Source organism: Dinoponera quadriceps, unplaced genomic scaffold (genome assembly GCF_001313825.1).
Source record: "Dinoponera quadriceps isolate SergipeBrazil2010 unplaced genomic scaffold, ASM131382v1 scaffold1565, whole genome shotgun sequence".
Lineage (NCBI taxonomy): Eukaryota > Metazoa > Arthropoda > Insecta > Hymenoptera > Formicidae > Dinoponera > Dinoponera quadriceps.
The window spans coordinates 72276-94503 of record NW_014556124.1 but is presented as its reverse complement, the minus strand read 5'-3'; the positions used below and the strand labels follow the sequence as shown (position 1 = coordinate 94503).

At 38.0% G+C, this 22228-nt stretch overlaps 2 protein-coding genes across 9 annotated transcripts; one reads left to right on the top strand and one right to left on the bottom strand.

Moving 5' to 3' along the window:
• Nucleotides 1-248: 248 nt before the first annotated feature.
• Nucleotides 249-9888, top strand: LOC106746862 (uncharacterized protein DDB_G0284459-like). 8 transcript variants are annotated; one of them, XM_014623972.1, is made up of 14 exons: nt 249-422; nt 793-904; nt 2638-2735; nt 2853-2952; nt 3225-3336; nt 3421-3687; nt 5007-5245; nt 5318-5477; nt 5575-6307; nt 6816-7223; nt 7536-7646; nt 7791-7982; nt 8107-8246; nt 8448-9888. In XM_014623972.1, the coding sequence occupies exons 2-14, from the start codon at nt 797-799 to the stop codon at nt 8552-8554; spliced, it is 2775 nt and encodes a 924-aa protein (XP_014479458.1). In that variant the 5' UTR covers nt 249-422; nt 793-796; the 3' UTR covers nt 8555-9888. The 8 variants fall into 8 exon arrangements, with proteins under 8 accessions (XP_014479458.1, XP_014479459.1, XP_014479461.1 ...); XM_014623973.1 differs by having other exon boundaries at nt 251-352; XM_014623975.1 differs by lacking the exon at nt 249-422 and adding an exon at nt 459-625 and having other exon boundaries at nt 7794-7982.
• A 2037-nt stretch (nt 9889-11925) lies between these two features.
• On the bottom strand, nt 11926-22094 carry LOC106746645. The gene is made up of 20 exons (XM_014623441.1): nt 21930-22094; nt 21499-21776; nt 21276-21425; nt 20994-21219; nt 20837-20934; nt 20415-20575; nt 19739-19888; nt 18949-19184; nt 18368-18756; nt 17996-18306; nt 17834-17892; nt 17457-17742; nt 17144-17367; nt 16486-16982; nt 15834-16265; nt 15425-15670; nt 14351-14678; nt 14124-14282; nt 13047-13326; nt 11926-12095 (listed from the first exon to the last, which is right to left on the bottom strand). Exons 1-20 carry the CDS (start codon nt 22092-22094, stop codon nt 11926-11928), a joined length of 4845 nt encoding a protein of 1614 aa, XP_014478927.1.
• Nucleotides 22095-22228: the final 134 nt, after the last annotated feature.

Sequence of the window (22228 nt, the reverse complement as noted above, 5' to 3'; positions counted from 1 at the left end):
CACATATCTATATTCTACCGCGTATTCTAAATGATTCGCACGCTCCTGGTTTCAGGGAGAAGCGATTTTCAGCAACTTGTCATTTCTCCAAGATATTCACCGCCACTAATTCCCGAAGGCGTGACGCAACGTGGAAAAGCCGGCTTCTCTCATTGCCTCTCCCCTCTTTCTTTTTCTCTCTTCCTTTCTTGCGCGTGCGCGTCCTCGCTCAAATGGCTCTACACATGAAAGAAGCACACACACGTACGTGGTGCCAAGCAGCGCTCCCTTCCATGTGTCCGCATCGTGAAAGAATCTGTGAGAGAGGCCACGAGCCGTAGATCGCGTATCTGGAAATATACTTGCAAGTATAGTGAGTTTTCGACAGAGTGTAATTTGGTGCGTGACAGCGCATTGTCGTGACCGTTCTATAGTGAATAATGGTGAATATCGCGAGCCGGTTGCCGCTCTAGTTCAGCAGCTGGTCTCAACACGCGACACTATTGTCTGTGCATCCAATTGACGCGCCAATAGTGCAATCTGCATTTATACATTGTGAGAAATACACGCGTATTTTTTCGATCGATCCGCGGCGCACGTGTGTGTTTAGTGACTAAGCGCGCTTTAAATTCCACGCCAACGTCAAGTGAGTGTCAAACTTCAAGCCGTACACGTGCGTTCCGCACCATGCTCTCTCTCTCTCTCTCTCAACTCGACATAACCTAAAAACCCTAAAAACCGCGTGAACAGCCCGATCGCTACCGATGACTATTGTTAATCAACGTTCTTCTCATTATATTAATTATATTGCAGGCAAATGGTTGAGATAGAATCCCCGATTCCGGATATGGAGACTGAACAAAGACATTTCCACGACGAAGGAAGCATTCACGAATACTATACAAGTATCTACAACCCGCAAGAGGTAGTAATGCTTGACTGTGAAATGAAGTGCACTTGTGAAATATCTCCTTTTTACGACTGTATAGTTGAATAACTGTATAGCTTTTTATATATATTATATATTATTTGTATATATTATACTTTCTATCATTATGCTTTCCTCATCAATATCATTAAGGTTTTTGTTATTTTATTTTTGGACCTCGAATTATTGATTTAAAATAAGATGTAATCTCTTGTTGTTTCTTGGAGTTCAATAACTTTTTGTTATTTTCTATACATGAATGTAAATAGAAAAAATAGAAATTCAAGGATACAAAATTCGTTGACTAGTGCATTTTGTCACATGTTATCAATTTTATAATGCTGCTTTATATATATGTATAATTTTCTGCTTACTTTCTATATATATATACAGGGTGGACCATTTTAATTCATCCAGTCGAATATTTCGAAAACCAAGCCCGGGAGAGAAAAATTTTTCAGACAAAAGTTGTTTGGTTTCGAGGGGACCATAAGACGGTACCATTGGTTTAACCTTGAAGAATTATTTGAAAGTCACATGAAGGTCACCTCAATTTTTTTTAATGGCATCCTCTATTTTTTATTACATATTCTTGTAGCTGACCTCGAGAGCTTTCCAAAAACTATAATGAAATGTTTCTTCATTGAGTACTTTTCGAGTTATAAAGCTCCAAAGTTGCAATTTGAAAATGCATGATGTGCTCTTTGACGTCCTAAACGGCCTTGGCGAGCTCTTAGTTCGAGGTCCCGGATTGTAGTATGATTCGGATGTTGTTCTCTTTCGCGGTAACGATTCCGGTAAACTCGCGAAGCTTCATGATAATTTAGTTCACATTCTCCGAGAACAAGGAGAATATCAACAATCTCTGAGGGGCGATAATCAGCCATGGGTATTGTTGGCAGACGTAAGCCTCTGATTGTGAATAATAAAGTTTGACACTCCGATCAACAGTGGGAGAGATTTCCGTAATCAATTGATACCTAAATATCCAATTGTATCTACAAACTATTAATTCCTATTAATTCCTATTGCAACTTTGGAGCTTTATAACTCGAAAAGTACTCAATGAAGAAACATTTCATTATAGTGTTTTGGAAAGCTCTCGAGGTCAGCTACAAGAATATGTAATAAAAAATAGAGGATGCCATTTAAAAAAATTGAGGTGACCTTCATGTGACTTTCAAATAATTCTTCAAGGTCAAACCAATGGTACCGTCTTATGGTCCCCTCGAAACCAAACAACTTTTGTCTGAAAAATTTTTCTCTCCCGGGCTTGGTTTTCGAAATATTCGACTGGATGGATTAAAATGGTCCACCCTGTATATATATATATTTAATGCACTTAAATCAATACCCATGTATGCTAACGTGGTTTCAATAAAAGACGTTTATTCCTTTAAATTATACAAATATCCACTTGAAATATGAAAAGGATATAAGAATCTGTAAATTATGAGGGTGTATGTGTAATATGAAAAGTGGAAACACTAATAACTAGGTAAGAGGGAAAAATAATTGTGTGTGTATAAGTATTACATAAATATCTTAAAAATGAAAGAAAAGCTTTGAAGAATTCAGTGAAAAATATATATTTATATTTTAATCTATATAGGATACAAGATTAATGCAATTAAAAAAAATATGTACATATAAATTAAAAACATAATGATATAATGATAAATAGAGAACGATAAATACATATGTTTGCATTGTGAATTATTTATTTGCAGGGTATAATACAAAATCGTTCTGATCTCTTGTTTTCATGTACTGAACAGGATTTTAATACCATTCCATATCTTTTGCAACTGCAAAACCAGGCAGAAAAGTAAGTACATCGTTCTTACTGAATGACATGATAGATTGATACGTGTTAATATATTGGTTGATTGATTGATACGTAATATAAGTACACTCAATTTTATTTTAATATATTTTAAAATAGGAAAGCACGAGTCTCACAGCAGTTGGAATCTTTACAATCTATAGAACTTCCGACAGTACACCTTAAGCAAGAAGAAGAAAACTATGATCGTTTTATACAGGTTCATAATCTCATATTATTCTCATTATAAATTATAATATTAAAAAATTGTTTAAAATTATCTAAATCAAAAATTTCAAGCAATTTTCTAATGATAGCAATGATTATATAAATATGATATAAAGAGAAGAATATAATAAAACATAACATAACATAAAAATATCAATTTATTTCTGTTTGTATATTTCTATATGTACACACGTACGTGTATGTGTGTGTGTGTGTGTGTGTGTGTGTATACAAAATTTATTACAAAAAATATCTACATCTTAGGACATGTTCCCAGAATTACATGGTGTGGAGGCTATGCTTACAGAATCATTAGAAGAATTGCATAATGTAGAAAATGTATTACCAGAACCACAGAAAGAAAAAGCGGAAATAGGTTTGTATTGCCAATGATTTTCTTCAGTTTGCCTTCAACACTGTTGATTTTTGTATAAAACAAGTATTTTTTTCTATTTTACAGTCAAAGGAGTTGAAGGAGAAAATGAATGTAAAAATGTAGATGATCTCCCCCTTAGCACTGACGGTAAAATTGAAGAAATAGAAAGGGAAAGAGAAATAAAAACGGAGAAAGAGATTAATATCGATCTACCATCTACATCTCGACAAGCATATGGATCCGTTAAAAAAGATACAAGCACTAAGAAAGTGCGTCCATATGCGAAAAAGAGAAAAACGAACACAGGAAATGTAACTCCAAAAATGAAACAAGAACAGGAGGAGAGTGCAGGTAATTGAAACTCCATATCAAATAAAATATTTGAGTCAACTATGTTTGAATGTAGTTTGAGTATTTTTGACTATTTATGGATTTCAAGTTTTAATCATAGGCACTTATTTTTCGTGTATATGGTTACCACACCGGAGGTTTAGGGGTGATCTCTGAGTGTCTCCTTATTATATATATTGAGAAAATTATTGTATTTTGATTACTTTTTTTTTCTTTTTGCAATCGATCGTAAATGAGCCAGTAAATACGTTGATTCATCCAGAAATAGTCCAAAATCATAAGTACCAAAAAATGTGTTAGAGAACATGAATTACTTTTTCATCCAAGGGAAACGTCATAGCTCTATTTGCCTGAGAATTGCATAGATTTTTTTGCTAATAGAGGTAAACGAGAAGAAATCTTTCTGATCTTTAGACAAAGGATATATTTCAAAGTATTACAAAAAAATTTGGCCTTTAAAACTCCGATTGTTATCGAGAAAATTGTAGGGCTCGAATAATAACAACGTCCAAATTTCTGTTTTCTGACGATTTCACAGACTAGTAAAGAAAAAAATTAGGATTTATATTAAAAATTACAAACTCACTAACTTATACATATAATCATAGCATGTTTATTTAAGCATGAGTAATATATAAAGAAAGAATTAATTAATTGTACTGTATCTTCATGAATTTGCGATATATTTCGTACACAATAATGACCGATGAATATCGAAGAATTTTGCACTCCGGAAATAGAGCTTTTTGTTGTCTTTTTCTGCCTTACCTCTTCGAGTAGCTGCGAGTTTTTATTATGTATCTTCATTATGTACAACGATAAACAATAAGTATGACCTATTAATAATAATATACTTCCAATGGTCTCAAATCTAGAAAACCTGATGATAGACAACACTATGGAAAAGATTTCTCTATTATAACATTACACTTTCTATTCTTTATGAGCAATACATTTAAAATTAAATCATTTACTGATGTTATAATTAAATTGAAGAAATATATAATCAGAATATTGTTTCGAGTATAAATTTACACTATCAGCTTAAAGTGAAATAAATAAAGATTTACTTACTAATAAGGTTTCATGGTTGACACACTGGGATTCCCAGACTAATTACACTGGCACATTGTTAGTCTAGCGGCAACTGACTGTTGCTGCGAGCTATTGAAGAGACTTCAAACTTTTTTTCTAAGACAGTCATAACATCTCTAATTCTAACAATAATGAAGCTTCAAAATTTCACCGAGGTTTCGGAGACTTCTGAATGTATATATCCTAGAATTAATGGAGATATATATCTTTATTTTCTGTTATAGGAGAAGGTATAGAAGCTGTGGACTTACCTAGTTTATTAGAAAAATTTGAAGAGATTGAAAAATCTGAAACTTTACCGAATGATAAACCAACTGTTGAGGACGTACGTCGTGTCAAGTTACCAAACAAAACGCGCAACGTAAAGCAACGGAGTTGTCAAACGGATGGCGCATCCAATAAATCTACTATATACACTCCGTGTCATGCCGAAAACTCGTGCGAGAAAGTAGTTATGACGGAGGTAAATTCTATTACGACAAAAAAACTTTTCTCCTTTTTTGACTTATTTTATAATTTAATTTTATAATTTTAGGTACCTAAAAGAACCGTCCTGACAACGCACGCTGTACTAAACACAGAATATTCTGAAAATCGCAGTAATATTATGTTCAAAAGTAAAGAAAGTAATAGTTCTTCTATAGACTTGGAACACGATTATTGCAAAGTTTATTCTAATGAAAGAGCGAGCAAGAGTAAGTGTAACACACAGATAATTCGATAGCAAATAAATTAACTATTCGTAAATATAATTTATATAATCCTTTTATATACATCACATTTTCATAAAAGACACATCAAAATCACATCGAAGTGAAACATCAAATCAATCGGAGAGATGTGACAATCAGCCGAAAAAGAGCGACGTGATATTGACACAAGTTAGCTGCGCAGTTAATTCGCCGTCTGCTCAAAAAGCAGCTCCGAATCTAATCAACAAAGCTCCTGCCACTGGCGACATGAACATTCAGTCAGTTCTAGCCAGGACCATCTTAAAGTCGCGACAAAAGAGTTTTGCAATGGAAACGCAGACAGGACCTAAAGCACTCCAATTAGTTTCTGTACTGAAAAAACAGCAAAATTCATCTACACAATGCTCAATATTAACCAAGAACATTAAGGAAAGCATTGTAACCACTATCAACAGTTCGAATGATGAAATTAAAAATATAATACAGCAAGACAATACTGAAAATATACCGGTACAAGAAACTAAAAAACCGATACGTAAAAAGTTAAATCTAGAAGAATATAGGAAAAAAAGAGAATTTTCAAATAATAGCAATAAAACTGGTATATCAGTACAGAGAAAATTGGTGTACCTTTATAATGCGTACACCATGACAAAACCTTTTGTGGAAAAAGGTGAAGAAATTTGGTCTGGATGTGAGATTGATACAGCTATAAAGTCTGTATTAGATAATGACGCAGGAAATACTAAATTACTGAACTGCGACGCAGCGGTCCAGACGTATGAAACGATTTTTGAATTTTCTGGAAAATCGCCACAACAAGAAAGCAAACGGTAAAAACTCCAAAATCTATTATTAGTCTACCTTATATAATATACGTCTAAATAACAGCGGTAATTGGCTAAATTTGATAATTCTTTCTTTATTGAAAATTGCTGAAAATAATTTTTAGGACTTTTAAACTTTAATTTTAATGAGTAGCGTAATACAATTAGTCGATACTAATTTATTAATGTCTTATGATAATTACACACACACACACACACTCTCTCTCTCTCTCTCTCTCTCTCTCTCTCTCTCTCTCTCTCTCTCTCTCTCTCTGTATGTGTGTGTGTGTGTGTGTATGTGTGTGTGTATAATAAGAAATTTTCATAAAAATTTTAGCACTTGAATTTTTCGAACGATTTGATACAAAGACACGGGATATTATAATATAATTAATGTATTCACACGATATAAAGAAATATATTGAATAATAAAATAAGCCAATATCTGCGATATAACTTTTATCAGCCATTCCTTTCCTATTGTTTAAATTTATTTTTGAAATTATAAATCTAGTCGTTCAAGTCGTTCGAAATCCAACACCAAAAGCAGGAGCAGGAGCAAGAGTAGAACTCGAAATAAGAGCAGCAGCAGCAGCAGCAGCAGCAGCAGAAGTAGGAGTGAGAGTAGAAGGACGAGAAGGAGTGGGAATAAGAGTATATACAGGAGAAGAAGTGTTGAGAGAAACAGGAACAAACGCAGAAGCCGGAAGTCAAGTACTAGTGAAAGTAGAAGCAGAAGTTTGAGCAGGAATAGATCTTCAAACCACAGTAAAAATAGAAGCAGAAGTAAAAGTAGAAGCAGTTCTGAAGAAACTAGACATAGCAGAGTACGACGAACAAGTCGTCAACGCAGTCATGATAGTTCGACTTCCAGTTCACTTCTCTCAACGTCTTCCTCACGATATTACTCGCGTCGTTCAAGGTATATAACAAAAGAAGTATATGTCGTAACTTATGCATCATACAGGATGGATCAATAATTATTAGCATCTGAAACATCTCAAACTTCTGCCGAAGTTGGAGATAACTCCACTTACAGCGAGAATTCACCTAAAAAAAAGGAAAAAAATTACGATTGCTCCATCTCTATCACATGTCAATCCTATTCTATGATCGATTTATTAATAGTCGTTCTCGGAATTATCCTGTATGATATTGAGGAAACGATAGTTCACGAATAAGTTACATAGATAGAAATATGAAAAATTTAAAGGACAAATAACGGTCATTTTAGATCGTCTTCTCGTGGAAGGAGCCGAAGATCAAACAATCGAGGCAGCAACGATCGGGAACGATATTATGATAGAAGATATTCCAGAAGCCGCCAAGATCAGGACATGAGAAGGTAAATAATGTCAAAATAAAAATAACCTAGCTCTCATGTATACTATCGACAAGAGAAGCATATTCACGATCCGTCTAAAGAACAACTCGAATTGGTTGAAACTTTGAGACGCATCTTTTGATAATTTTCATAATTATTTTTTAGCAGGTCCCCTCTATCATACCATCGTAGACATCAGAATGAAAGATACCGTAAAGAATGGCAACGTCAAGTGGACGAAAGAAGAGTAATATATGTAGGGAATATTGAAAATGGAATAACCAAAGCAGACCTACACAGACGTTTTGAGAGATTTGGCCGTATTGTAGGCATTAGTCTTCATTTTCGTCCACAAACGTAAGTAATTCTCTCTATTTTGCAAGGAAGGAAAAATTTATTTTCACTCACCACCAAAAATAGTATCTCTAATATTTCCTTTGTGCTTACTTATTTTTTGCCCGTGCAACAACGTGTGTTTCAGTAATTACGGCTTTGTAACATTTGAACACAAAGCCGATGCTTACACAGCCATTGAACACGGTAACGATGGCCAATTCCCTATTTATCAAATATCCTTCGGTGGCCGTAGAGCTTTCTGTCAAGTCAACTATGCAGATCTTGGTAAGAATTAACACTATAATTCATTGCCAGCGTATATTAATGTAATTCATATTAATTCACGCAGTCACATAAATATTATCCTAAATTTATAATCAGTCCGTATATTTAGTCATCGTGAATAATATTGAATACAGAAAGACATTATATTCTTGAATTCTTATATTGACTGCATATCAATTATACTTTCTTTCTTTTTTATAGACGGTGCTGCAACTAGCTCACACGGCAGTGGTTCCAGCGCATCGACGGAGAACGACGATTATGATATCGTTTTACATAAGGAAATGCGCCGTCGAAAATTGGTTTGACAATTGTATTGTCTAACAATTGTAAATGTTATTTAAATGTAAATGTATATGTAAATAATATAAATTAATCCACAAATAGAAGTACCATCATGTATATACCCGCAGTATAAGTAAAAATAGAAAATAACTTTTTAACAACACATTGGGAGATATATTATTGAAGTAACAATAGAGAAAATGCTTGTAAAAAATTGCATGATCGCTCTGCGAATGATTGGTTTTATTTCGATCTGTCAGTGTAAACGTATCATAGACGTACAGTAATCTTTTAACTTTAAATTTTATTTTTTGTTGTTTTCTCTATTGTGACATCGTCTTCTTTGCATTGTGGCGATTTTCAAGAGAATTTAAAAATGGTGTAAAAAATGGGAAATTCAGAAAATTTTATAAGAAAATTTTCTTGTATCTGATTGGAAGTGATTTTCCAAAAAAACTTGCGGTATTTATAAGATTTGCATTGTTTTCTTAAAAAATAATAACAAAACATCAAACGGCCGATTATAGAAAATCGATACATATTCACATTTATGTTCGCTGACCAAAAGTTACTATTAATTAATAAAAAAGAAAATTGCACACAGAAATATTAGACCAATTGAGATCAAGTTTACCATGCATTCTAGAGCTCAAAATCATGATAATTCAACAATTATCATATCCTTTATCAGTAGGTACTTATTAATTTCAATATGTACTCGCGCAAATCCCTGTTTGATGTCAAAAATATTTCGAAGGATTAAATTTAATTTATTCGTATATGTCAACCATGACGAAGAATAGGTATGTAATCGTCATTAATTATACAGACGAATTGTTGCTAACTGTAAAAAGAAAAAAATTGAAAAATTGGATAATACGAGATCGTGAGACAACTAGGAAAGGAATAACGTTTGAAAATGGAATTTCTTTGTAAGACATTTCGTTGTGAAGAAAACCGTTCTTAAGAATTTACATTACGTATATGTGCAAAATAATAATTTTATAAAGAAACATTTTCAGACGTAATATACTAGTAAAAACAAAAATATTATCGTAAAAATGTACAGTAAAGTTTCTTATGCCGTAGATATCAAACAGATAATAGGCTAATGTTATTTCTTTAAGTTACGTCCTCTACATGATAAAATATTTAAATGGTATAGCTTTTACATTAATCATACACTAATGATGACTTGCCTTCATGATTGTATGCAATTAATGATGTATATCCGAAGTTCTTTACCAGACAGGGAAGTGAGAGTCATTGTCGTCTCGTATAATGAAGGAGTTGTTGGCGAGATGTGTATACAGATTGGAACTTGTCCGTTGGATCGTCTTACATCTAGATACACATAATTTATGTAGCATTTTTATAATTAAATAAATATAAATCTAAATAAATAGTTATATTAATTGTAATTTTTTACGGCATATAAGATTATGTTACCTTAAATTAATTTTGATATTTATAAGAAGTATTCTGTCAGCACAATGTGTCAACACATCAAATATGAAACATTTCTGCTATTTTCTTGTTAAAATAATAAAACTGTTGTCTACTAAATTCTCGAATTTATCACAAAAATTAATTGTGATAGCGATTCAAACGATGAATAACTGGGATAATTTCTACATATAAGCGAATTTATAAGACGATCTTATGTATGTTTACATGCCGTCGGCATGTAAACATGAATAGGTCAACCTGTTCAGCTACCAATATAGAAATTGCTTCTAATTTTGAAAGGACTAATTTCTCGGTTTTATGTTTGCTAAACATTTCCTGCTCAGATTAGTAAACATTATAAATCGCTATATTTTTTTAACAGCCAATATACACACACACGCACATATATATATATATATAAACGGTGCGCCGTTAGAATCCGAACAAAATTGAATTTGAAATTCCCGCTATATTAGAATTCAGCTATGGGTGCCACTCGGCACCAAGGCAAATCAGCTGCATGGGTAACCGCGGACCAGTGCGATATCCAATGAGCCTGCAGCTCTTTTGGAAAAGCAGTACGTTCATTGGATATCGTGCGTCGCAAGTGGAGCAAATTTATGGTAGCGTCGAGCGCCATTGGCTGCCGTGAAAAACGCCCCTTTTCGTACTGGTTGCGAAAACCGTAAGACGTGCGTAACCTCAAAATGACCGATTTAAGCCCGGAATGTAACCGGAGGACAGCGATCATTGAAAGTCTTCACGCCGGAAGGACGCCAAACGAAATAATCAAGTTTCTCGGGTACCCCAAGTCGACGGTGTACGATGTTATCCGGAGGTACGCGGAGGAGTCCTCGGAGAAGGACTCCTCTACCCCGGCGAGGAAGATCCGTCGGATCGCTCAAGAGGATCTCAGGTACACGTTCTACGTTCTCAAGATCCGCCAAATGCTCTCCGATGCCGCCAAGCTCAAGAGACTAGCCCGCTGCCACTTGCTCATGTGTTCACTGAAGCAGGAAGCTGCCGGCCGCCTCAGATTTTTCTCCGACGAAAAGATTTTCACTGTGGATGCCAAGGTGAACCGGAGGAACGTACGTTGGCTTGCCCGCGACCCCGAGGATGTGGTGAACAAGACGAAATTTCCGGCCAGTGTCCACGTCCTAAGCGTAGTCTCGAATGAAGGCGACGTCATGCCGCCGTACTTCTTCCAGAAGAAGGAAACGAATGAGGTCTACTTGGAGATCCTGAGAACGGTGGTGAAGCCTTGGATGGAGGCCGTGGCCTCAGGGAGGCCATATATTTTCCAGCAAGACGATACACCCGTTCACACTTGGTGCAGAATTGGCTCTCCGACAACGTCAACATGTTTTGGCCCAGTAGGACTTGGCCTCCCGATAGTCCCGACCTGAATCCTCTCGACTATTACATGTGGGGCATAGTCGAGAAGGTTACCAACAAGTCCAGCCAGCCCAACGCGGTCTTCTTCCGCCACCGAGGCGGCGTTTGCAGCAATGAACCAGGCTCAGTTGAAGACGGCGTGCTCACGCTTCAAGACAAGGATCTCGAGGCAGTGATCGTGGCGCAGGGTGGCTTCATCGAATGAGAAGGACGGATCCCTCGAATGTATTTCTTTAATATTGGCTCTAATAAACGATTTATTTATTTACAAAAAAACGTTTTCATGTCCGGATTCTAACGGCGTATATTCCACATTTTTTTCAATCTATGTGTGTTTCAAACCAAATTTTCTACCAAAATTCGAAAATATATTTTTCAACATCACGAAAACGACGAATGACTCTTTTCATTTATTATTATAATATTTCTTCCAATTATATAAGTTTCTTCCTAAAAGTATTTCTTTACGTCTTCAAAAGCAATAATTATATTGTTTTATTTAAACCGTTTCATTCGATGTAAATGATGCGGCAATTAACTTGAACTTTTACCGACCTTCTATAGTAAAATATTCTGGTATAACAAGAGGGCTCGATTTGTCCGAAATCGCTACTTTATATGTGACCGTGTTATCAAAGATATGGGCAAATTCAGAAACTGTGGAATCAATGTCGTCCCCCATTAACCATTGTATTAAACGTAATCCGATGTGCGTATCTGAAACGAATAGTAAGTATAAATATTAAAAGATGCAATCTTGCAATCCAAGAGAGTTTAAGAGAGTAGCTTTGTTACAAAAAGATATTTTATACAAAGTAAAAAAGAATTTTTAACGAAAGTCTTTTAGTGCAGTTCAATGAAAACAGAATGAAGACAAAACCGCTTCTCTCTGCAGGACTTTTTATACGTAGGTTTAATAGTAGTATGACACATTTTAATACTGACAATGTGTGATACCTAAATATTTGGACCAGAAAATACGCTCTCTCGAGTCGAGAGTTTTCTGAAACATTTCGGCAACGCATCTCCAGAGCTGCATATTGCGCGATAGTATGGGTACACTAAAATTAAACGGACAAATATTTTTTGTGTCACCTCGCTGATCTGGGCAAACGCATTCTTCCCGAATCGTCCACTCGATGACAATATTATCATTAACCGGTGCTTGCCAAGTGGAATTTATCTACGACAGTTGTTGTTGATTTTATTCCACAATATAATCATTTCTACTTGTAGGATAGTAGCAAATTAATATCCTTATTTCTACATCGCAATATTTTGCGTTGATCATGATTTTATTATTTTCAAGAAACAACTGTTGTTTAACACCAACCTGAATAATGAAGTCACCAATCTTCGACTGGAAAATTAACCAAAATTTCCGTTGCTTAGGTGCAATGCACGCTACACTGATCGATAAAAGCACTTCCGGCGCACCTTCGACAACAATTAATGACTTTTGATTTAGAAAAAGCCTCCTCGGTATTTTTCTGGCACATAGATCACGCCATCGAGTCATTTCTAGATTAGCTAAATGCGCATTTGTGTCATGATATATTGCTTTGGTAATTATTTGTGAAAATATAAGACTTGCTCAACTTTGTCCTGAAGGAATTAAGGTCTAAAAATATTTAATCGCAATCTTCAGGAAAACCGCTGTTATCTTACACGGATGATTCGGCCGTTTTTCCGTTAACCATATCTCGTATTCTGCTGCGTTTCGATAAGGTACGTTAATTCTCAAACTGGTCTCGATGACTTCGTACAATTTGCTGCGTACCGTGTATTCTTTTATAATTCCTACGTTATCGATCTGACCCTCCAAGACGATGCATTGGTTGCTACCGAAGTACGGGCCGATGGCGCATCCACAAAACAACAAGTATGCTGACGAAAGAATAAATTCATGCAAAACCGCCGTTAAAAACATTAGTCTCGAACTATTTTCCTAAAAACGACAACTTTACCTTGACATTTTCTTATTTTCTTCGCGTGAAACTGTATTTGCACTTGCCCGTTATCACGCATATTCAAACGAAGGATCGATACAGGATTTAGGATGTTGAAAAAGCGATTGGTGTTGTTGACGAATAATAATAAATAACTAACAGCGTTATCTGACGGATTCGAAACGCTTATTTGCTTGGTTGCAGTTTGAGATAGCGGGCAGCTCAATTTTATCTATATTAACAAACGATTATACATATATACTCTCTCTGTACATCACACACATGATATTACTCGAATCCGTTCAAATGCATTTTTGTTAAAGATTCAAGTACATTTTTACAACGGCGACTGTATTGTCTCTTTAATTTCGATTAAAGAGCGATTTATTTCTATCATATCTTTTCATTTATTTAGAAACAGACCACTTTTTTCATTCTTAAGACAAATCTCACTTCCCATTTTTTAATCAATTTCGAGCTCTTTAAAAAACAGCTCTATCGCAAGAAATCATGTTCAATCACACCTGCCTGCTTTCTTTAAATTGCATATTATTGAATATTATTCTCAAGAAATTGAATAATTAGTCCGTTTTATACTTGGGACATTCCAACATCCTGGAAGTATATTGCAATTTTTACTTCGTTTCTTTGAAAACTGACTCACTATTTTCTTTCAATATTTCTCTCTATTTTTCAAGAATGAAACTTACTCTTCTCACTAAACCATGCCTGTTTTATCTTTTCTACATATTAATTATTTGGAATATACTGGGATATAATTGAATTATACAAATACCTTGGCATTGGGCACATACGTCGGTAAAGTTTGAAAAAGATGGGTCACCAGCATCAACATCTGAATTTCATTCGGATTAACTAATTGCATCGGCGTGATTATAAAACCAACTCGTATCTTTCTCCAAGCGGTGACCAAGCAAATAGCATTGTGTAATGTCTGCGTTAAGGACATAGTTTTGTGAAAATTATACAGAATCTAAAAGCGATAATGTGTCATTCAATTACCTCTTCGCTGTTCCTCGGGCGGATGTAGAAATTACCGAAGCACTCGCGAATAAGAAAGGGACAGTAGGCCGCGGTAAGGGCAATTAACACTAGACTGTCCGATAAGTCCCGATGAAAATTCTGAACTAACCGAGGCTCGTCTAACTTCTCTTGCGAATTCAAGCGGTGGTCGGTCATCCAGTCTCGCACGCGTTGCTGCTCGTAATGGTACTGCAGCCAAGCCAGCAGAAAGCTCTCCTCCGGGCAACGGTTATCGAGTTTCTTGCTCGACGAATTCACGATACTTCGATGGATGGATCTCTCGTGTAATTCACACTGCTTCGGCAAACTGGAAGGTCCGTCAAATTTCTGATGAGTGAGTCATTCGGAGGAAAATACTTGGAGGCTTTCTATAGATATAAGACGATTATTCTTCTAATAAACGATTTCCTTATAGCTTGTAGGAAGGCTCTTATAGTGATACGGTAAACCTCGATGGCGGGATTAGCGACTCCCTATGGGATTTTCTCGAGAAATGCATCGTGAAGAACGGTAATATCCGATATTCGCGTTCATGTATTCCAGCGAGCACGAAGCATTTGTAAGTTTGTAAAACCACGTCCAACCAACATCGCTGGTTTCGCAAGTCGAATGACTGTCGCGAGAGCCGCTCGCATTGATTCGGTTTTCTTTGAATTTTTTCCTATAATAAATGATGTACATCAGTAAGAGACGGCGCAAATTTCCGAAAGTCTTTTCAACGTCCGCGTTTTCGAAAGATTCGGTGTAACGGAACAATGTTCAAGTCAATTTTTCGAGTCAACTTATTAAATTATATATATATATGCTTTGCAACTCACATCGTTCTGTGCGATTTCAGCATTGATTAGGAGGTAATCGTCGTAATTTAAAAGAAATTGCGTCGAGACGTGAGCTAAATGTGCTCCGCGTGATATAAGAAAGTCGAGCACCTTATCATACAATCGTAGAATATAACTGATTCTCTCGACATCGTCTTCCGGTAACGGTTGCCTCGAATGAAACAGTACGTTAACAATTGGCACATAGAAATCAAGGAATATACCACGACATTACTGTTCTCCCAAATAATCACGTATCTTCGACCCCACGAGCGACTCGAGCACATCGATAAATGACGGTATAGTCGCGTTATCTTTCCTCTTGGGATATCCTACGTTCGACTTCCTCTTCACGGAGTAATTTGAGAAAGCCGCAGTGATACCGTGGGGAATGCTCAGGTAAAACCGAAATCTCAGGGGTCCCGAATACATCCATTCTTCCATAGATATCGTTACTTGGTGTATATACTTTCCGCAAACGCTAGCAAAGCACAGAAACTTGCAAGTTATTTGTAAAAAGCATTTTCCTCTTTTCAATTATGATTCAATTGCCGTGTGTTGATCCTTACTAGAACTCATTTTAAGCACTTTGTTACTACACATCATCCTTTTCGTTCATTGTGTGATTTCTTTGTAACACTCACCGGTCATCAATAAAATAATCTTGATGCGATAATTTCGCAAAGTGTTTCTTCGAATCGATTTCTCTCTCGCGAAATAACACTCGCTCATTCTCCGTCGTCTCTTTCTTGTCTGTTTGTACATTATTACCGACCATCTCATCGTCGTTAGTATATATTTCTTCATTTCGAGATGAATAAAGTTCCGAGTCTATAATTTGTCCAAGAGAACGATCGCCCGTTTCATTGTTTGACGATGGCGATGAATAAATGGAGACACGTTTTGCATCGTCAAACAATCGCATTTGGTATATCGTCAATAAATTATTGTCCGCCGTCGCGTGCACCTTTAGGCGACACACGCTAGTTGCACGATCGTCCCGAAACTCGATCGTCAAGCAAAATGACACAGGTTGATCACTTTTGAACGTTACCGTTCCCTCAAGTTCTATGCACCTATAAAGAAACATTTATTTTAAACGTTCTTGCACATAGAATATTCGTATAAGCAAACGATTTCTGTTGGAGGATCAACTCGTCGGAGAATTTTTTATCCCAGCCTTAAGAGTTCCAAATTCGTTGGGATAAAAAATGTTCATTATTTTCAAAGTAGCATTCATCGTTGAAGAAATTCTATTCAAATTGGTCGTTGTAAGAATGTACTCGGACGACTTACGAATGAGGAAGAACGCCATTTGGAAAATCGACGCGTATCAAATCGTTCTTGTAGTCGCCGCGGCATCGCGACACCGACGAAAAGTCCGCGCCTATCGAAGCCGAGTTATCAAAGTGCCTCGCTCGGATCATAAACCTTCTCCCAATCGCCATGCCTAAAGGAACGGGCGTGAGATATATCTCTGTCGGTTCTACGTCGATCGTGCTGGCGGGAAACTCGCCGTCGAGACGTAATTTATTGAATACGTCGAGCCCGCCGTGAACATGTATCGGCGCTTCGACACTGAAGCTGCCGCGTTTCTTCGGCTTGAACTCGAGAACGAAGTGGACGCTGTCGCCGGGATATAAGGCGCACTCGATAGAATCGGACGTTCTTCTGACCTCCGCTCCGCGAGACCACTCGATGGTGAACGGACAATCGGATTGGCTGAATTCCTCAATATTTAAGAGCACCGTTGTTCGCGTTACCCGATTCTCTATGCACAATTCTTCGGACAGCTGCGGCGGACAGAACGAAAGATTCGATCTCGATGAAATCTTCAATCAACGTGATTAAATCCGTCGGTATAGACACTCGCCTCGTTAGTCGCGACGTTGAATCGAAACAGCAGTTTGCTGAAGGAGACAACGCGAGCGGCAACAGTACAATCGATGGTTACCGTGGGTAGCTTATCGGGCAACGGTGTTATCACAAAGTTCGACAGATTTGCGTAGCGAATTTCGCGCGATTTCAGAAATTCCGACGGTCTGACGCTCAACGCCGATACCGGCCCCAGCAGTTGGTTTATCATCATCGGCAAGTAGAAAGCGTAGCTGGCTAAGTCGACCGGTTCGAAGTGCAAATAGAAGCTTCGACTCGCGCCTGGGACGATAATTATATTCTCTGTCAAATACAATTAAAAGATTAACGTCCGTTGAAAAACTCCAAAATATCAACAGATTGCTTCTCCTCTTTTTGCCAATTCTACTTACCCATATCCGAGCTTTGACCGTTTACCGACAGAGAGATGCGAAATTCGGGATATTTTTTTAACAAAAATTGCACTTCCAATATCGTCGTTCCGATATTCGTGGCTGTTATCCGATGAGTTTGACAGGCATCGACACTGACACGTTTCATCTCTATTCGCTCCGGCTGAAGTTTTAATCGCGGAAACGATACTTTACCGTTGATCTTGTACGTCAATCGCGCACTCCCTTGAATCATAACTGCGATTACGGCGGAAAAGTTGCAGCAAATATCGAAAGTAAGATGTACCTACACAGAAGCGTAAGAAAGAAATCGTTAAGATAGTAAATGAGATGAATTCTACATGAATATGTCGAAGGTCTTCGTATTCTGAAGTTACTTTCTCCATCTGAAGACTTAACCAACTAGACTTGATAATTCGAGTGGAAATGTTGAATTCTACGAAAATTTCGACGACATAGCACCTCAAGAATCGCGATACCGCGCGCCGGTATTCTGCCTCTCGGTGGACTAACGGCGCTGCCGTGTGTCAATGACGCACTGTCCACCTCGTACGCCACTTCGTTAATATCGAAGTTTCGGAGAATGGCGATCACTTTGGTCGGCAGATTGAGCGGTATCTCCCCGAGATTCACGTGGTCGTTTACAAATTCGACCTTCGGCGTCAATCGCGGTATGCTGAGTCGCAAGGACCCGCAACTACCGCTCTCGCATTTTACGATGGCTTGAACGCTATTAACTTTAGCGTGATTATTAGCGACGTAATGCGCGTAAACGTGTAAAATAGCGTCACCGCGCACGGCACCGGACGTTGGCTCTATGTAGAAACCAGAAGCACTCGGCACTTCCCATCTGCAATCAATCGTGCGCTTTCGTTCGATTCGATGTCGATTGGTACAAACAAATAATTTACCTGAAACACGTTCTCGCGCCTAGTTTGTTTTTAATACAAATGACAGAGGCCAATGGCCGGTAAGCTTCCTCGCTCGACCATTCCTTCCCAAGTTCGATCTCTCTCTTATCGATGTGCAGCTGCTTATGAACGACGTAAGCGGTAACGTTGAGATCGAAGAAGTGATTATTATTAATCACATAGCCGATGCATCCGTTAAACTTGCCAATGTCTTTCGCATGGTACTCGACAAGCTTCGTCATCGACGTCGAGTTTGGTGGCAAGATCATCAAGTCACTTTCAGGAAAGCGGATGCAGTCAGCCGGCGAACTTGTTAAGCGTATCATCACTGGGATATCGTTCGTGTTCCTCGCGACCAACTGTCGATAGTTGAGACTATTCGGCGCTACCTATCAATCGCGGGGTGTCGTCCGTGATTGAAGTAATTTATAATGAATATTTTTCTGGACATTCTCTGCTAAGGGAAAGGTCTGCACGGACGAAACAGGCTTATTTTCTCATCGGCTGTAATTTTTCTCAGAAAACTTTTCATCCAAATATTATCAGCGTCCATGCAGCTACATATATTTGGAGTTACCTACCATGCCAAAGGCGAACACGCTTGGGCGAATGTGGATATTGTATATCTGCAAGGGCGATAAAGGTATCAGTACAGCTGCTTTTCTCGTGCAAATCGATCTCTCAAGAATGGGCTTTTTCACGCGACATACTAGTCTATCGACCGGGTAATCGTCGTGTTTCCATTTAGGCGTGCGAAGAATTCGTCTCATGATTTCTTCGTCGTTGTCTATCGCTTTTATCGGCAAACTTCTTCTGCCTTCGCCGGAAAAAACAAAACATTAATTAACTCGTATTCACGTATGAGGAGGAACGCGAAGTACAAGCAGATGCAACTGCTTGTACATACAGTGAGGCGCTAAGTAGATAAAGACATATGTCCCGCTTATACATCGACTGTTACTCCTTACGCACTGAAAGAAAAAAAATACTTATTCGGTGGATACTAATAATATCTTTACTTATATCAATATTTTTGTACTGAAAAACATTTTCAAATGAGAAAATATACACATTTTCTTAAATTCCTCTTTTTCTAAAAAGCCTTGCATGAAATTTACTCTATTTCAAGAGTAAAAGAATTTTCATTTAATACATATGTTGTTAATACCGATTTTTTTTTAATCTTTCACATATCTTTCCTCTCAGTGTGTTATAACAACACGTACGTGTTGTAGAAACGCGATTTCATGCGAGAAAGTACTTGTAAGAAAAAAACTCATGTCTCTTACTTTGAAACATTCTACAATATATTCGAAATTTATCAAAATCGGAAGATACCCCTTTCAAGATACCTTTCCTTGTTGGACTTACTCAGGAATCCTAGTTTAGATTTCAAAATAATATTCACTGCACAGTCGACGGTATAACTCCCAATCTTTCTCTTTTCGATACATCGTCTCGATGCGGTCGAGCTGTAAGAATCCACCTTGACGTCGAAGTGCAGCTTGAACGAAGGTTGAACTGTACAACATATCACGTTAGAAACGATAATAACGAGGGGATGGGAAAGCCCCCCCACTCGATCCGATTTAAAATCGCAAGATTATGAAATTTATTTATCGCATTTAGAATTGATCGAACGTGCTAATTACTGCTCTCTTTTCCGCGAACTTTAATGAGAATTTCGATCGACGATTTTGGCTGAAGTCGCAGTGATTTTGGAGAACAGCGCGCTGCTGCATTCGGCACGTATTCCAGGTATATCGGCGCAACAGCCGAGAGATTTGTCAGGCGAAGTACACGCTGTGACATCTGGCCGACGAGCACGTCGCCGAAATAAAGAATGTTCGGCTCGATGTAAAGCCGTGCCGTTGCCACTTCTCCATAGAGGCAGAGTCTTATTATGTCATCATTTTCCGAATCGATGCCTGGCGAGCGGGCCGTTGACAGGGCGGAGGACTCTGTCGTTGTTGTTCCCTCTTCTGTTGAAATGCAAAGTGTTAACCACGTATGGCGATTACACAATTATTCCGGTGGTAAAACCAACCGTCGTCCATGAGACTGTCTTCCATTTCAAGTCGACGGAATCCCGATTCAGCGCAATGCACCTTAACTATTCTTATGAAGGCTATAAAATCTCCGTTTTCAGGACATTTTCTTTCACGTTTTGTCCGTTCTTGTCGCGATAACTTGCTTGTCGGCGAAAATCTGTAAATCATTTAACAGACACGGCCTTTTTAATTTACAAGATTACATATGAAAAAGCAGTGTGCTTAAGCTCGCAATGTTAAGGAAGGTTTCCCAAATCACAATCTAACGTTAAATCCTTCGACGAGAATTTAAGAATGGATTTTCTCCCCCGCAACAAAATATATATTCTCCGATTGTTTTTTAACAGATTCTACTTGAAGAAACATTATATAATTGCGCGAATATGCGTGCGTTTTGCGAAGATCCATAGGGACTCACTCTATCTCGAAGATAACGCCTTGGAACGGATCCAGTAATCCTTCGATCGGACGAATTTTAAAGACTCTGTGAGACGGATGTCGCTCATGATCGATATCCTGCAGAGATTTGATCCATTGTACAAACTTACTGAAACGCGCACTTATCTCAGTCGTACCCGAATGCATTTCACTTCGTTGCCCATTTCAGCGAGGACGACATAGCTGACGACTCGAGACGAGAGATTCCGCAACACGAAGGTGTCATATCTGCTAGTATCTTCAATGGTGGGCGAAAAATCGACTAGGGTGAGGCATCCGGTCGTGTTCGGGTGGTAGACCACCAATCGCGGCGCGATGACGTTCACTTTGATGGGAACGCGAATGTTTGGAACGGACTTGATCCTGCGGATATCGTTCGAATTTCTCTCGGGTCGGAAACTTACGGCGACGTGCCTTACCAGAATTCGCTGTAAAAGACACCTTCGTACGTGCCGACTAATTCGACTCGCAGAGTCATCTCTCTCGACGGTCTCACTGTTCCCCGGAGAGGTTTCACCGAAACCTCCAAGTCACTTTGCCCGAGGTCGATCGAGAACCTGTCAATTTTCCTGAATAATTTCCGCACTTGTCTCCATGAGAATCCTCGATTTTGTACGTTTGACGAGTTGATTATTTCCGCACCTGGTGCTTTTGCCACCTTTATTGCGGATCGTAATTATCTTCGAAACAGACTTGTAGCCTAAATCGATGATACCGAAATCTATCGACCGCGGCTCGATACTGATGCCTTCAGCGGCCAACGTGCACACGACACGATAGTCCAGAACCTTCCCGTCAATCTCGATCGGGATTATCGCGTGCAGCAGAGACGGTTTTCTGAAGGTGTAAGACACGCACGCTGTTAAGCTTAATCCGGGACTCAGCTGCGTGTTACTTTTCCAAGTTTCCACCTCAAACCCCTGTTGAAACATTCTAATCATNTTTTTTTTTTTTTTTTTTTCTTTCGTTTTATTAGTAACACTTATTCGTGCGTGTGTAATGTTGTAAATTTGGGAGGGACGTTCTCGCTTTTAAGAATTCCGATTAATAAGAATATCGAGAGAGATATTTACTATGGAATTCGGCTGGCGGATTCTGATGAACGCAGATCTATTTCCGACGTTCTTGATGGTAATACATTGCCGATACGAAATGCCTTCGGCGGCTTCGGTGAATTCTACTTGGCTAGGCGTGATGTATACGTTATTGTGCTTAACACCCGTCACGGATTTATTCATGGCAAACCTCCTTGTAACGCCTATTTCAAATGCTTCCCCAATTGACAATCTGAAATCTACGAAAATTATCGTCGTCTCGACACGTCATGGATGCATATGCGCTTGCATTCGTGGCGAAATACTCTTTTGTTTTA

Excerpts from the sequence above, each read along its gene's own strand:
- LOC106746862 (XM_014623972.1), top strand. The coding sequence starts at position 797 with ATGGTTGAGATAGAATCCCCGATTCCGGATATGGAGACTGAACAAAGA. Across the intron at positions 3,688-5,006 it reads AGAACAGGAGGAGAGTGCAG|GAGAAGGTATAGAAGCTGTG; the intron begins GTAATTGAAACT and ends TTTCTGTTATAG. Across the intron at positions 8,247-8,447 it reads AGTCAACTATGCAGATCTTG|ACGGTGCTGCAACTAGCTCA; the intron begins GTAAGAATTAAC and ends TCTTTTTTATAG.
- LOC106746645 (XM_014623441.1), bottom strand. The coding sequence starts at position 22,094 with ATGAATAAATCCGTGACGGGTGTTAAGCACAATAACGTATACATCACG. Across the intron at positions 20,935-20,993 it reads ACGAAGTGAAATGCATTCGG|GATATCGATCATGAGCGACA; the intron begins GTACGACTGAGA and ends AAATCTCTGCAG. Across the intron at positions 15,671-15,833 it reads GATTATTTTATTGATGACCG|CGTTTGCGGAAAGTATATAC; the intron begins GTGAGTGTTACA and ends GTGCTTTGCTAG.